At 44.7% G+C, this 14477-nt stretch overlaps 1 protein-coding gene across 1 annotated transcript; it reads right to left on the bottom strand.

Moving 5' to 3' along the window:
- Window positions 1-1270: 1270 nt before the first annotated feature.
- LOC120054477 (protein FAM78B-like) lies at window positions 1271-2961 on the bottom strand. Its single transcript, XM_039001899.1, has 2 exons — window positions 2699-2961; window positions 1271-1793 (listed from the first exon to the last, which is right to left on the bottom strand). The coding sequence occupies exons 1-2, from the start codon at window positions 2959-2961 to the stop codon at window positions 1271-1273; spliced, it is 786 nt and encodes a 261-aa protein (XP_038857827.1).
- Window positions 2962-14477: the final 11516 nt, after the last annotated feature.

Below are 14477 nucleotides of genomic sequence, written 5' to 3' on the forward strand. Positions count from 1 at the left end.
GAGGGGAACAACTATTACACTTGCAGATTCATTCAAAGACGTTCTTAGAACACGCAAACATGTTTTACCTTCATTTTATTGAATTAAAAACAATGCTTGCATGCTAAATCTCCCACCCATCCATTATGAAACCCTTTGGAATACCTGCCTACGTTGTCCCACTGTACATATGATTGAATGTACAGTTCTGTACATCCTCCAGTCCGAGTCATTCTGTTCTCAGGCACATCTGTCACTGAATGACTGGCTCTCAATGGACGTTTGTCACCATACAGTGTCTACCATACACAGTATGTGATATGACCTTCAATATAAACAATTGATTTGTAATATCCTATTCAACCCACTTGTCCCTCATAGAATTATGGCTTGGGTGTAGTCACAGAGGGGATGTGTGTGTGTGTGTGTGCATGCGTGTGTAGTCACAGAGGGTGTGTGCATGCGTGTGTAGTCACAGAGGGTGTGTGTATCAGTGTAAAGGCTAGTATGGTTTGCACCTCAGTAATGAGCAGCATGGGGAGTTCATTTTGTTACATTCTCAGACTCTGTCTCCTCTCTGTACATCATACCTGGCCTGGCCCACACTGCTGTTCTCATTGGCCATTCTGTATGTGGCTATAGAGAGCCTGTTTTCCCCTTCTCCCAGTAACACATTCATCCTTGTCTGTAACTGTACTGAGCATGAAGGCTGCATTTAAATGTACTACAATCTTTGTTCTTACATATAAAATACATTATACTCCCCAATCTCACCTGTATTATACCCATAAAACCACATACATGTACTGCTGGGCCTCTCACACCTTGGGTTAGTCTCAAATGGCCACCTATTCTCCACATAGTGCATTACCTTTAACCAGAGCCAAAGGGTAATGGGGTGCCATTTGAGACACAATCCTCGACATCACTGTCATAGACCCAGAACAGTCTGTGATTAAAGATGGCTGCTCTCATCTCGGTGAGGCAGCATGGTGTGCAGTAGGCTACAGGCTGCTCCCCTAGAGTGTAGCCTACTCTGAGCCCTGCTGGGCCTGAAACACTCACAAAGGACTAGTCCTCTCTGCTTCTCCAGGACAGAGGATGTTATTAAGGCAGAGGTCCCTCTGTGGGTCTGGTCTGTATTTAGGCCCTGGTCCAGGCAGCAGTCCTCTCTTCCTACTCAAAGGCAGTGGTGGGGATTTAAGGCAGCTGTCCCCCAAGTCTCTGTCCATATTGATCTCATCATGGCAGGATGTCTGGGCCCTAGTTACACCTCCCTTCCCTCTCTCTGCTACTTAGGAGGGATGACCACCATGGGTTGGCCCTTCCTGGGCCTCCACATCAGCACTTGGGCGTCGTTGGCGTTGGGCCTCCCCAGGGCGTTGGGGGGGATGGGCTCCATGTGGGTTAGGATGCGGGGCTGCTCCTGGTGTGTCTGGCCCGTCAGGGTGGCTCTGGAGCCAAGGGGCATGGAGGGGTCCACCAGGATGTCCACCCTCATGCGCCACTTGACCGTCTGCAGCAGGATCTTCTCCCGCGTGGCTGTGTTGAGGGCCACCAGCCAGGTGGTGAAGCTCTGGTCCCTCTTAATGCGGGTGAGCAGGGGCAGGTTGCTGTCGCTGATGGGCACGGCCCAGGTCACACTGGGGTAGAAGTTATCGTTCATGCTGACGGTGAAGCGTAAGGGCTTGGGGGTGGGCCCTGCCAGGGTGACCGTCTCGGTGGTGTTGCCGTACCAGGGGTAGCTCACCCCGTCTGAGTCACTGATGGCCCTCACAAGACCCTCACGCAGCTCTGGTAGCTCCCAGCTAGACCTGCAGGAGGACAACAAGTTATTAGTGGGTCATGGATTAACACTGTGTCGAACTGTAGGGTCACAAGGAGATTCAAAGGGCTTTAGGTGTCTCACACAGCACATTACATTTGGGAGCCTGTGTTAGACATTCTCAAAAATAACAGAGTAAGACATACAAATACATAAAAGATGTTTGAAAAATGGTTTTAGCCTCAGGGCTCCATACTGTAGTCTATGTATGATAGATGGTTCAGTGAGTCTATGTATAATAGATGGGTCAGTGAGTCAGTGGATTAATATCTTGTGTTTTTCGGCCAATGAGAGGGTGTGACCTGATGCCATGTTCTCCCCTTCAGATCAGCTCCATTTGTTTGTACCCCATGTTTTTCTGCTGCACCCTTAGACCCCCCATCCCCAGTCAGGATTAAACACCTCCTCACATATGCCTCCTCCAGAGAAAAACACCCCCAGGCAGTGCTGGAGGAGGCTGTATGTGTTGTTCGTCAGTGGGTGTGTGATTCTCTCCTGGAGAGAAGGGAACGTGGGAGTGTGTCAGTGCATCTATCTCTCTCTCCCTCGTTTCCGGGAACACAATGTATGTTTAGGAGCAGTTGTTTAGCTCCTCTGTCATCTCTATCTTGATGGTGAAGTCACAGGAACAGAATCAATTGGAACAGAATCAATTGGTGGGGGTTTGAATGAAGGAGGGTGAGTGCATAGTTAACCTTCTGTTTGCACAAATGCTCTGCTACACATGCACTCACACATATCCACTTATCAACTGTTGCATTGCATTCATGTCAATTCTGATGCCACACAAAACACACACACTTCCTACAGCACCAGAGAAGTGACAGAGCAGCAGAGGGAGGTGGGAGCAGCTGGGGAGCGTCAGTCAGCAGCCTGGAGGAGAACTCAACTCACATGCCAATGTCATTGTAGGTGTTGTAGAATTCCATCTGTGTGCATGCCTGGATCCAACCCACCACCCAAGTCTCATTACGGGGAATAGGGGGCATCACTATCCGTGCAGAGGCCTTGAAATAGGCCGTCTTGTAGCGCAACACTATAGGAGAGTTCTCCTCAATGATTGTTGGGGAGTGATCGATAGTTGCGGAAACGTCATAGACCACTATGTTTTCGCGTTTGATGCGCGACTTACAGGCGATGCTCTGTATGCAGCCCATGATGAGGTTAGGGTTCTAGTCAGTTGGAACAGACAGGATGATAACACTGTCACGTCCTATCGACTTACAAACAATATGCTTAATATGTCACATTAGTCAATGCATTGTATGCATCCAAAAAGGCAATCAGTACCATTTACATTTATGCACAAAAATAAAACAGATAGGTGGTCAGATTTTAGGATAGGGGAGCAGATTAATTAAATAACAGCAATTGGTGGTATTGGATCCTCTCTACGCCTCGGATTGCAGGTGTAGCCTATCCGTGTCTGCGTGGCACTGCCCTCTCTTGCAGTCCGGGCTTCCGTGGGCTCCAGCCCCTCAAAATGATTCAAATCCATACGTCCTCTTGCAGGTCTGTGCCGTTTGATCCTCTTCTTTCTTCCCCGGGCTGTCATGTCACAAGCCGGGGGAGAGCGGCACACTCAGAGGCATCGTGTCAATGGCCCAGTCGGGTGGTTGTTGATGCATGATGATGCGGCTCACGAGGCGCGCTTGATCCGAGCGATGACAATCTAGACCACCAGGCATTCCTCACCATGAGTGTAAAACGAAGGATAAAACACGGTCAATGCAGAGATCCCCCATTTTTTATTCAACGCTTCCTCTGCAGAATTGGCTGAACAACAGACTCGCGCTTCGATAAATCAGCGGGTGAAAAACAATGGTTCAAGAACCTAGAAATCATAGACAACAGTTATATCCAATCCGACAATCAGTGTATCGGATTGTTGCTGCATGGCTTGATAAAATCCCCGTATAGACACATTAAGGATGCTGTCTTGTCTACTCTTCTCTCCCAAGGCGATGCATCGTCTGGCGCTGTTCAGCTTCCTTGGTGCTGATGATGCTGAGTGAACCAATGAACAGCAGAGGGAGAGTGAGCGCGTGGGAGTGCCGTGAGTCCTTTATTTGGCGTTAACAGTCTGTGCATTTCCTCCATGGCTTGAACGGCTATAGCCTATGACTGCTAGGCTACTCACATTCATCAAGTGTCTGCCTGGTGATAAGAATAGACCAATTGATGGTTGAATTTTTTATGAGCGACGTATTCACAATCATGCAATGGCAAGCTATTATCAAATCTAGCCCCATTCTTTGATGGCAGCACAATTGATAAGATCCGGCCATAATTGTATCATATGATTTTAGGGCAAATCAAAATTGATACGAGGAAAGCTTGACATTCTTCTAAATAAATAGTACTTTTCTGATTAAATGCCTAAAATAATTTATAGCCTTCGTCACTAGACTAATCTTTGTTTGACATGATGATGAACCACTGTCGAGTTTTTTCCTTAGCTAATAAATCAACAAAGCTAATTGTGGCATTATGAGTAGACAATGCTGCACATTTTCAGCTAATAAGGACAAATAGGAGGTTCTACAGTTCATTTATGCCACTTGGTATCACATATGCGATCGGCTCTGCGAGTGAATCTGATGTGTACAGTAGACAGAAGTAGCAAAGCAGCTTCCCTTAATGACACACTGGAACTCTGCTGTCATCCTTCAGTGATCCATTTGCCTTGGAGTTGGTTAAAGATCACTCCTGCCCCCGAGTAGGCCTACTTTTAACAAAATAATTGTTGCGTGTTCCTGATGATACTACAGGTTGTGTTTCTACTTGAAGGACTGGGCGCAGGGAAATTAACCGTGTGCCAAAATTGTGGAAGTATGTGAACATTTTAAATTAGAGGCTATCAGTCTAAAAGGCTTGCCTGTTTTGCATGTTATTTTGGCATTAATACGTGTCACATATCAGTTTGCAAACATGGTAAAACATATATATATATCATTGAGTTAATAAAGCCGCAGACACACAGTCTCTTTTTTGTTTTCTTGAGTAAGGCAGCTCCAAAATGCAGGTGTTTCAGCCTGGCTCAGTGTTTTCTGTGGTGGTGGGGGAGCCAGCAAAAAAATAGGAGCATTGCGCTGCGATTGGCTCAGTGTTCTGTCACTCATGGGGACACTACATTATCGCAAAGTGTATGTCCTTAGTAAAGGTAGACATCCAAAATATCAGCCCTTTGGGTCCTGCCATATAGTTATATTACAAGTGCCCTTCCAAGAAGGCACAAGGTCATTGGCCACAGATAAAATGACATGAAATCACGTTATATGTACAGTAGCTTTGATTGTACTGATCATGTTAACATCTTACTTTCAAAGTCTCAGCTAGCACTCATCATCATGAATCAAGTTGACAATTTACTGGCAAATCCTTTTAATCCTTGTCATATGAAGAGAAATAATGAAGATAAATTATACATAAAAAGTATCGGTGCTCATCGGCCATTGGACATAAAGATTGCGCAACAAGTTGGAAATCGCAAATTCAACAAGTCGTTTGGAAGGAATCAGTGGCTAACTGCAAGCAGTGCACAGCAACCATTAGCCTGCTATTCAATGGAATGGCTGTGTGTTTTCTCCCCCGAGTTCCCACCATAAATCCAGAGAATGCCAGACTTTGCTTTGATGACAAAGTTTGAATACAAAACGCGGGAGTGGCAGCATCATGTTGTGGGGGTGTTTTGCTGCAGGAGGGTCTGGTGCACTTAACAAAATAGATGGCATCATGAGGGAGGAAAATTATGTGGATATATTGAAGCAACATCTCCAGACATCAGTCAGGAAGTTAAAGCTTGGTCGCGAATGTGTCTTCCAAATGGACAATGACCCCAAGCATACTTCCAAAGTTGTGGCAAAATGGCTTAAGGACAGCAAAGTCAAGGTATTTGAGTGGCCATCACAAAGCCCTGACCTCAATCCTATAGAAAATGTGTGGGCTGTCACGTTCTGACCTTAGTTCCTTTTTTATGTCTTTGTGTTAGGTTGGTCAGGGCGTGAGTTGGGGTGGGTAGTCTATGTTATTTTTTCTATGTTGTTGTATTTCTGTGTTTGGCCTGGTATGGTTGGCCTGGTACCTTGCAGAACTGTTTCGTTTAAGTTTTGTCCTGTGTTATGCGGAGAAGCGCAAGGTGTCCACAGTGCGCACGCATAGCCCAGTGCGCTACATCGCAGCTCCTCGAATCGGCTGGGCTAGAGTGGGTATCGAGCCAGGAGGGATGATGCCGGCTCAGCGCATCTGGTCTCCAGTGCGTCTCCTCGGCCCGGGGTATACTGCACCAACCCTACGCACGGTGTCTCCAGTTCGCCAGCACAGCCCAGTGCGGCCTGTTCCAACTCCCCGCACTTGCCGGGCTACAGGGTGGATCCAGCCAGGACGAGTGGTGCTAGCTCTGCGCTCGAGACCGCCAGTGCGCCTCCACGGTCCAGTGCATCCGGTGCCTCGGCCAAGGACAAGGCCTCCTGCATGTCTCCCCAGCCTGGTGAGTTCTGTGCTAAGCACTAACCCTCCTGCATGTCTCCCCAGCCTGGTGAGTCCTGTGCCTTCTCCCAGAGCCAGGCCTCCTGTGTGTCTCTCCATTCCAGTGATAATCCATGGCACGAAGCCTCCAGTGATGATCCATGGCAAGAAGCCTCCAGTGATGATCCATGGCACGAAGCCTCCAGTGATGATCCATGGCAAGAAGCCTCCAGTGATAATCCATGGCACGAAGCCTCCAGTGATGATCCATGGCACGAAGCCTCCAGTGATGATCCATGGCAAGAAGCCTCCAGTGATGATCCATGGCACGAAGCCTCCAGTGATGATCCATGGCACAAAGCCTCCTGTGAGGATCCTGTCTGTCACGTTCTGACCTTAGTTCCTTTTTTATGTCTTTGTGTTATGTTGGTCAGGGCGTGAGTTGGGGTGGGTAGTCTATGTTGTTTTTTCTATGTTGTTGTATTACTGTGTTTGGCCTGGTATGGTTCTCAATCAGAGGCAGCTGTCGATCATTGTCTCTGATTGAGAATCATACTTAGGTAGCCTGTTTTCCCCATTTTGATTGTGGGTGTTTATTTTCTGTCTTAGTGTATGTTCTCCTTGCAGAACTGTTTTGTTTTCGTTTTGTCCTCGTTGTTATTTTGTTTAGTGTTCAGTTTAGTGTTCACTGGTGTTCACTGGAGGCTTATTAAAATATGACGAACACTTACCACGCTGCATTTTGGTCCTCTTCTCCTTCACCAGACGAAAGTCGTTACATGGGCAGAATTTTAAAAGCGTGTGCGAGTAAGGAAGCTTACAAATCTGACTCAGTTACACCAGCTCTGTCAGGAGGAATGGGCCAAAATTCACCCAACTCATTGTGGGAAGCTTGTGGAAGGCTACCCAAAACCGTTTGACCCATGTTAAACAATTTAAAGGCAATGCTACCAAATACTAATTGAGTGTATGTAAACTTCTGACCCACTGGGAATGTGATGAAAGAAATAAAAGCTGAAATTGTAACGGTATTTGTCGTCTGAAGAAGCTGAATCATCGAACCAAAGCGCAGCGTGGTAAGTGTTTGTTTTATTAAAACTGAACACAATAACAAAAATAAACAAGAGAATAACCGTAACAGTCCTGTAAGGTGAAAACACTAAACAGGAATTAACTACCCACAAAAACCATGTGGGAAAAAGCTACCTAAGTATGGTTCTCAATCAGAGACAACGATAGACAGCTGCCTCTGATTGAAAACCACACCCGGCCAAACAACAAAGAAATACAAAACATAGAAAATGAACATAGAATGCCCACCCAAATCACACCCTGACCAAACCAAAATAGCTAATGTGTATGTTAACTTCAGACTTCAACTGTATGTGTTTTGATGCTGCTGTTTACATGCACTAAAAACCTCCAAAGTGTTTTCACAACACTCTCTTAAAAACACCAATATTCAAATGAAAGAACCACTTTGTCTGTTTCAGAGTACTTCTATTTGGTTTTAAAACACTTCCTGTGTATCATGACACTTACATTGGGTTTACATTCAAACACCGTCCAAACACCAGATCTCAGGTTAGATCACTACTTTTCATTGTTTCATTACACAATCATGGTGTTTTTAGTCATTGTATTTTACAGTGTTACTTCCTCAGTAAGTTCATTGTGATTTCTACAGGAACAATCCTGCCATTCTTGATGCAGCTGTCGATCAGCTGTCAAAATTCAGAGCCCCCCCTGATCCCTCTCGGCCTGCAAGAGGTCACCTGCAGACAGGTGAGCGTAGCCATAAGCCTGGAATACATGAACAAGGGAAGATCTCAGTAAAAAGGAAAACACACAAGTCAAAGCTACAAATTGTTTCAGGAAGGAGGACATTGGAATGCAGTGAAAAGTTAGATGTCGATAAAGGGAGGGACTGTGAATGACCTGTAAGATCGGTGTTTGTGAGAGTGCTTATGCCCTTTGAATCCCAATGTTGACATGTCTACATTCCAGCCCAACTGTAGGTATTACAGAGTTGCAGTCCTGTCAGGAGGAGACCAACATACAGTGCCTTGCAAAAGTATTCATCCCCCTTGGTGTTTTCCTATTTTGTTGCATTACAACCTGTAATTTAAATATATTTTTATTTGGATATCATGTAATGGACATACACAAAATAGTCCAAATTGGTGAAGTGAAATAAAATAAAAATACTTTTGTCAAAAAAATTAAAAAAATTAAAAAGGGAAAATTGGTGCGTGCATATGCATTCGCCCCCTTTGCTATGAAGCCCCTAAATAAGATCTGGTGCAACCAATTACCTTCAGAAGTCACATAATTAGTTAAATAAAGTCCACCTGTGTGTAATCTAACTGTCACATGATCTGTCCCAGAGTCTGCAACACCACTAAGCAAGGGGCACCACCAAGCAAGCAGCACCATGTAGACCAAGGAGCTCTCCAAACAGGTCAGGGACAAAGTTGTGGAGAAGTACAGATCAGGGTTGGGTTATAAAAGAGAAGGTATCTAATTCTGCACTAAACTGAACTTGAAACACCAAAATAGTGTTTTGAACCTTTTCCGGTAGTGCTCCCAGTCCCTGGCAATGTGTTGCACAACACCTGACTAAGTGGTGTTACAACACCATGTGTCATGTTTCAAAACATCTCAGGATGATGTGTTTCAATACTCCAGAAAAATTAAGCATTTGCATTGGTGACAGCTCAGTTGCCATTAGTTTTGGTGTTACAAAAGCACTTTATTTTAACAGTGTACCTCGTCATGTGATGTTTGCTATTCATTTGTTCACACTTAAAGAGGAACTCCATTTGGTATTTTTTCCAATTAGTCCACTGTTGATACATTCCCAAAATGTTTTGCATGTCAGCAGTCATGTTTTTAAGATATTGGACTGTCAAGAAGCAAAGTGTCAACGACCACATCCTCATGATGATATAAAATGCAACCCTACATTATTGTTTTTTCCTTTAAAAAAAATTCTACAAATGTAGGATCTTAATTGTATCACCCTGTTGCAGGATAACTTTCCAACAATGCAGAACATTTAAAACTTGTAATGTATTTGAGGTTTTTAGAAGGCTACTGAAGTGTGTTATTTACACTTTGAAATTTCAGACATGATTTTCCCTTACAAAAAATATATGAACCCCTACAAAATGTCCATGAATTATAATCCACATAATAATTCACAGTTCCTGTTTCTGCAAGATTATTTTCCTGCTGTAGCAAACTGGCTCAAATTAAGATCCTAGATCTGTACTGGGCCCGAGTAGAAAGGCTTGACAAGGCATTATTTTGAAAGGAATTGAGTAAAACCCTACATACAGTCATCAGATCCTGTTTGTACCCTTCCAATTCCTCTGCCCCCGTCCTCTCCCAGGCGATGGAGGAGACGATGCAGTTGAACCAGCCATAATTCAGCTGCCTAATTGATGGCTTTCCGCATAACCAAGACAACCTCCAGGGCTGGACCCATGTCATGTATGGGACTGCTGACGTCCGATATGTTCTCTTCTTTGACTGCAGTAATCAGATGGGAGGCAACTAACTACAGCTCCTTGAATAGCAGGGAAAGAACAGTGTGCTCTTGGATCTCTGATACTTTTCTTCCAAATGCAACTGTCCATGTGAGGAAATGACCTGGTCCAAGAGAAGGTGGTCAGTTACCTTTTGTATGTGCAAGTGTGTATTGACAAGTGTCTGGAGAGAGGGAAGACCAGTAGACGCTTAGATGACAACAGAGACAGTCTACAGAAGCAATAAGGCCCCATCTATCCCAAGCCACCAGACATGTATTCTTGTTGTACTGAGATGTTCTGTGTTATGGATGTGCCAGTTTGTGTCTGTCATGTACAGGTAACTGACAAAATAAAGTAAATGAGGGATACAAAGTACATTGAAAGCACATGCTTTCACACAGGTGTGGCTCCTGAGTTAATTAATCAATTAACGTCCCATCATGGTTAGGTTCATGTATAAAAATGCTGAGCAAGCCATTATGCTGGCCATAATTTTGGATACCATGGCTATGCCCCCATAGGATGAGAATGTGCCCATCCACAGGGCACAAGTGGTCACTGAATGGTTTGTTGAGCATGAAAATTATGTAAATTATGGCCATTTTAGTCACCAGATCTCAACCCAATTGAACAGTTATGGGAGATGCTGGAGCTACGATTGAAACAGCGTTTTCCACCACCATCAACAAAAAAACGAATAATGGTATTTCTTGTGGAAGAATGCTGTCGCATCCATCCAATAGATTTCCAGACACTTGTAGAATCTATGCCAAGTTGCATTGAAGCTGTTCAGGCTTGTGGTGGCCCAGCGCCCTATCTCAGGGAACATCAACTAGGTGCAGCTGCGGGCAGATTCTTTCTTGAGGGGATGGTAAGGAGGCCGGAACATAATTACAAAAGTTTATAGACTGCAAATTGACCGCAAGAAGCCCAAACAGATGACTAAAACACTTCAAACATTGGTTACATTTCTATACAATCACATACACACTACATGATCAAAGTATGTGAACACCTGCTCGTCGAACATCTCATTCCAAAATCATGGGAGTTGGTCCCCCCCTTGCTGCTATAACATCCTCCACTCTTCTGGGAAGGCTTTCCACTAAATGTTGGAACATTGCTGTGGGGACTTGCTTCTATTCAGCCGCAAGAGCATTAGTGAGGTCAGGCACTGATGTTGGGCGATTAGGCCTGGCTCGCAGTTGGCGTTCCTATTCATCCCAAAGGTGTTCCATGGGGTTATGGTCAGGCTTCTGTGCATGCCAGTCAAGTTCTTCCACACCAATCTATACAAACCATTTCTGTATGGATCTCGCTTTGTGCACGGGGGCATTGTCATGCTGAAACAGGAAAGGGCATTTTCCAAACTGTTGCCACAAAGTTGGAAGCACAGAATCGTCTAGAATGTCATTGTATGCAGTAGCATTAAGATTTCTCTTCACTGAAAAACAGCCCCAGACCATTATTCCTCCTCCACCAGACTTTACAGTTGGCACTATGCATTGGGGCAGGTAGCATCCTCCTGGCATCCGCCAAACCCATCTGCCAAACCCGCCAAACCCAGATTTGTTCGTACTTTTGGTCATATAGTGTAAGTTCCCAGGCTATTAAGTCACACAGAGAGTGTCACATATCTGTTTCACTGTCTTCATATGACCACATCTGGATTGCTGTTTCAATATTAGCAGCTTTCCAAAAATTAGACTGGGGCAACTCAGCAGGCCAACCCAGCTGTCCAAACACGTGTGGCAGACATGTGCAACACTCCTCTCATTCTATCCATGTTCAGAGTTGTGTGATTGTGGTGTTGTTAATTGAATGGAAATTCATTATTATCCCCTAATTAATTGTATCCTGTCTCCTCCAGGTATTTGCTGAAGTCAAGAGAATGTTAACATCAAGTTGGGGCCATTGAAGTCATACCACCAAGCCAATAATTCGTTTTTTGAATGAGTGCGTTATGCAAAGGGATTTAAGTATGAGGATTGTTGTAAAACTGTGGCCATTGGTGTGTGGGGCAGACTCCATGGTGACTTGTTTTGAATGAAGGCTCCAAGTTTTGCAATGCTGCCTGCTGCACGAAAATAGAGTTTGTTCTTGTTTTATCTATAAAGAGGTCCATAGCAAATAGCAACAATATGTTTGTATGTATGCTTTTATTTTGTTAATACAGAATCTCTGCTCTAGTGGCAACTCTGTAATCAAAGTTAATGGTTTTAAATGATGTGGCCAGTGGAGCGCTCCTCTGAAGGACCACGCTGCACCGGCTACAACAGTCCAGTAGAGGGTAGTATGGGTGTGTGTTTTGCTATCTGTCGTCTATGTTCCGACAGCCTGTCTGCTGACATCTTTACTATTGAGCCTAGTTTTCAAATCCTGACCTGTAGCAGTACAGTGTTACTGACTCAGTCATATCATGCTTACCTTTTTTAAATTCCCCATCTCAATGTTTGATGATGCTACTGACAAACATTTGAGAAAAGGAGTGTGTCTGCATCTGGTTCTAATAAATCTACATTTAAATTAACCCTAGAACTCATTCATCTAATACATTGTCATGCACATTTCTGTTTGAACAAAGTGATAGTACAGAAATGAGCTTTATGAGTGCAGTCTACAATTCCTGAAATGCTGGAGTTACTCAGAGTCTTATGATTGAATGCTTCACTACTTTGGAACCTTGCACTTCAGGAAGTGAAGTCTCCCCATTCCATATGACCAAATGGATGTCTCAGACTGGGATGACATGCTCCAGTGGAACGGAACCTCTGACACTGCACTAATGAGGGGGGGGGGGGGGGGGGGGGGGGGGGGGGGGTGTTGGAAGTTAGCTGGGTGTCTACCAGGTGAATGGCCATTTGTGTGCCTAAGTTTTGTGGAACCTAATGGGGGCTGATCCCACCTGTCTGAGCTGGGCTTGGGCTCTGCAGGACAATGGAAGGAAGGGGCGAGGGGTGTAGGGAAGAGAAAGACAGGCGGTGGGGGGAGGGGCACACTGACCGCTAGCGGAATGGTTTTAACAACAGGTGAATGAGAGAGCGATAGAGAGAAGTCTGTGCTGGCTGGCTGTTAAGGAGGGGTTAAAATGACCATAAACCTGTGAGGGGACAGATATAATTTATACCAAAATGGGAAATATTTAGCATAAAATACATTTTTTAACGGTTTTTAATAGGTCTCCGGATAATACTTGTGAACTAGGGAGGTGGGGTGTACAAGGCGTAATCACCTAGCCTGCCTGCCTGTGAAACGTGTTTGCTGCTGACCTTTCTGTTTTAATAAAGTTTCACAGAGATGAAGGTTGAACACTGGGACTGGAGCTTGGCCCTCGGTGTGTGTGTGTGTGTGTGTGTGTGTGTGTGTGTGTGTGTGTGTGTGTGTGTGTGTGTGTGTGTGTGTGTGTGTGTGTGTGTGTGTGTGTGTGTGTGTGTGTGTGTGTGTGCGCACACATGCTTGTGCGCTCCTCCCCCTGCTCATGTGGGGTGAACATGTGTGCATCTGCGCAAGCATGAATATGTAGGCTGGGATGGGACATTGCGATTTCTTGTGGAAGTGTGTGTAGCTCTCCCTATCTTGTCTGTCTGTGTCTGTGTGTGTAAAGGCTGTGTCTTATCACTGCTCCTCCCTCTGCTGTTTGTCTGCCGATGGACTGTCTGTCAGTCTGTCATCACCAGGCAATGCCAGGGCCAAGGGATGCTTTGATGCGAACAACTAATGCTGCTGCTGATGTCTAGGGTGACAACAATAGGCTAGATTGGCAATCATTTAATTAATTAGGCCTTGGGTTTAATGAATTATAGATAGATAGATAGATAGATAGATAGATAGATAGATAGATAGATAGATAGATAGATAGATAGATAGATAGATAGATAGATAGGAAAGTATTCAGAAAAGTATTCAGACCCAATTACTTTTTCGACATTTTGTTACTTTGCATCCTTATTCTAAAATTAATTCAATAGTTTTCCCCCTCATCAACCTACACACAATACCCCATAATAACAAAGCAAAAACATGTTTTTATAATTGTTAACTAATTTATAAAATAAAAAAACTGAACTATCACATTTACATTAGTATTCAGACTCTTTACTCAGTACTTTGTTGAAGCACCTTTGGCAGCGATTACAGCCTTGAGTCTTCTTGGGTATGACGCTATAAGCTTGGCACACCTGTATTTGGGGAGTTTCTCCCATTCTTATCTGCAGATCCTCTCAAGCTCTGTCAGGTTGGATGGGGAGCGTTGCTGCACAGCTATTTTCAGGTCTCTCCAGAGATGTTCGATCGGGTTCAAGTCTGGGCTCTGGCTGGGCCACTCAAGGACATTCAGAGACTTGTTCCTTAGCAACTGCTGTGTTTTCTTGGCTGTGTGCTTAGGGTTGTTGTCCTATTGGAAGGTGAACCTTTTTGAGGTCCCAGTTTGAGGTCCTGAGAGGTCTGGAGCAAGTTTTGATCAAGGGTCTCTCTGTACTTTTCTCCGTTCATCTTTGCCTCGATCCTGACTAGTCTCCCAGTTCCTGTCGCTGAAAAACATCCCCACAGCATGATGCTGCCACCACCATGCTTCACCGTAGGGATGGTGCCAGGTTTGCTCCAGACGTGACGCTTCGCATTCATGCCAAAGAGTTCAATCTTGGTTTCATCATACCAGAGAATCTTGTTTCTCA

The sequence above is a fragment of the Salvelinus namaycush genome, chromosome 10 (assembly GCF_016432855.1).
Source record: "Salvelinus namaycush isolate Seneca chromosome 10, SaNama_1.0, whole genome shotgun sequence".
Lineage (NCBI taxonomy): Eukaryota > Metazoa > Chordata > Actinopteri > Salmoniformes > Salmonidae > Salvelinus > Salvelinus namaycush.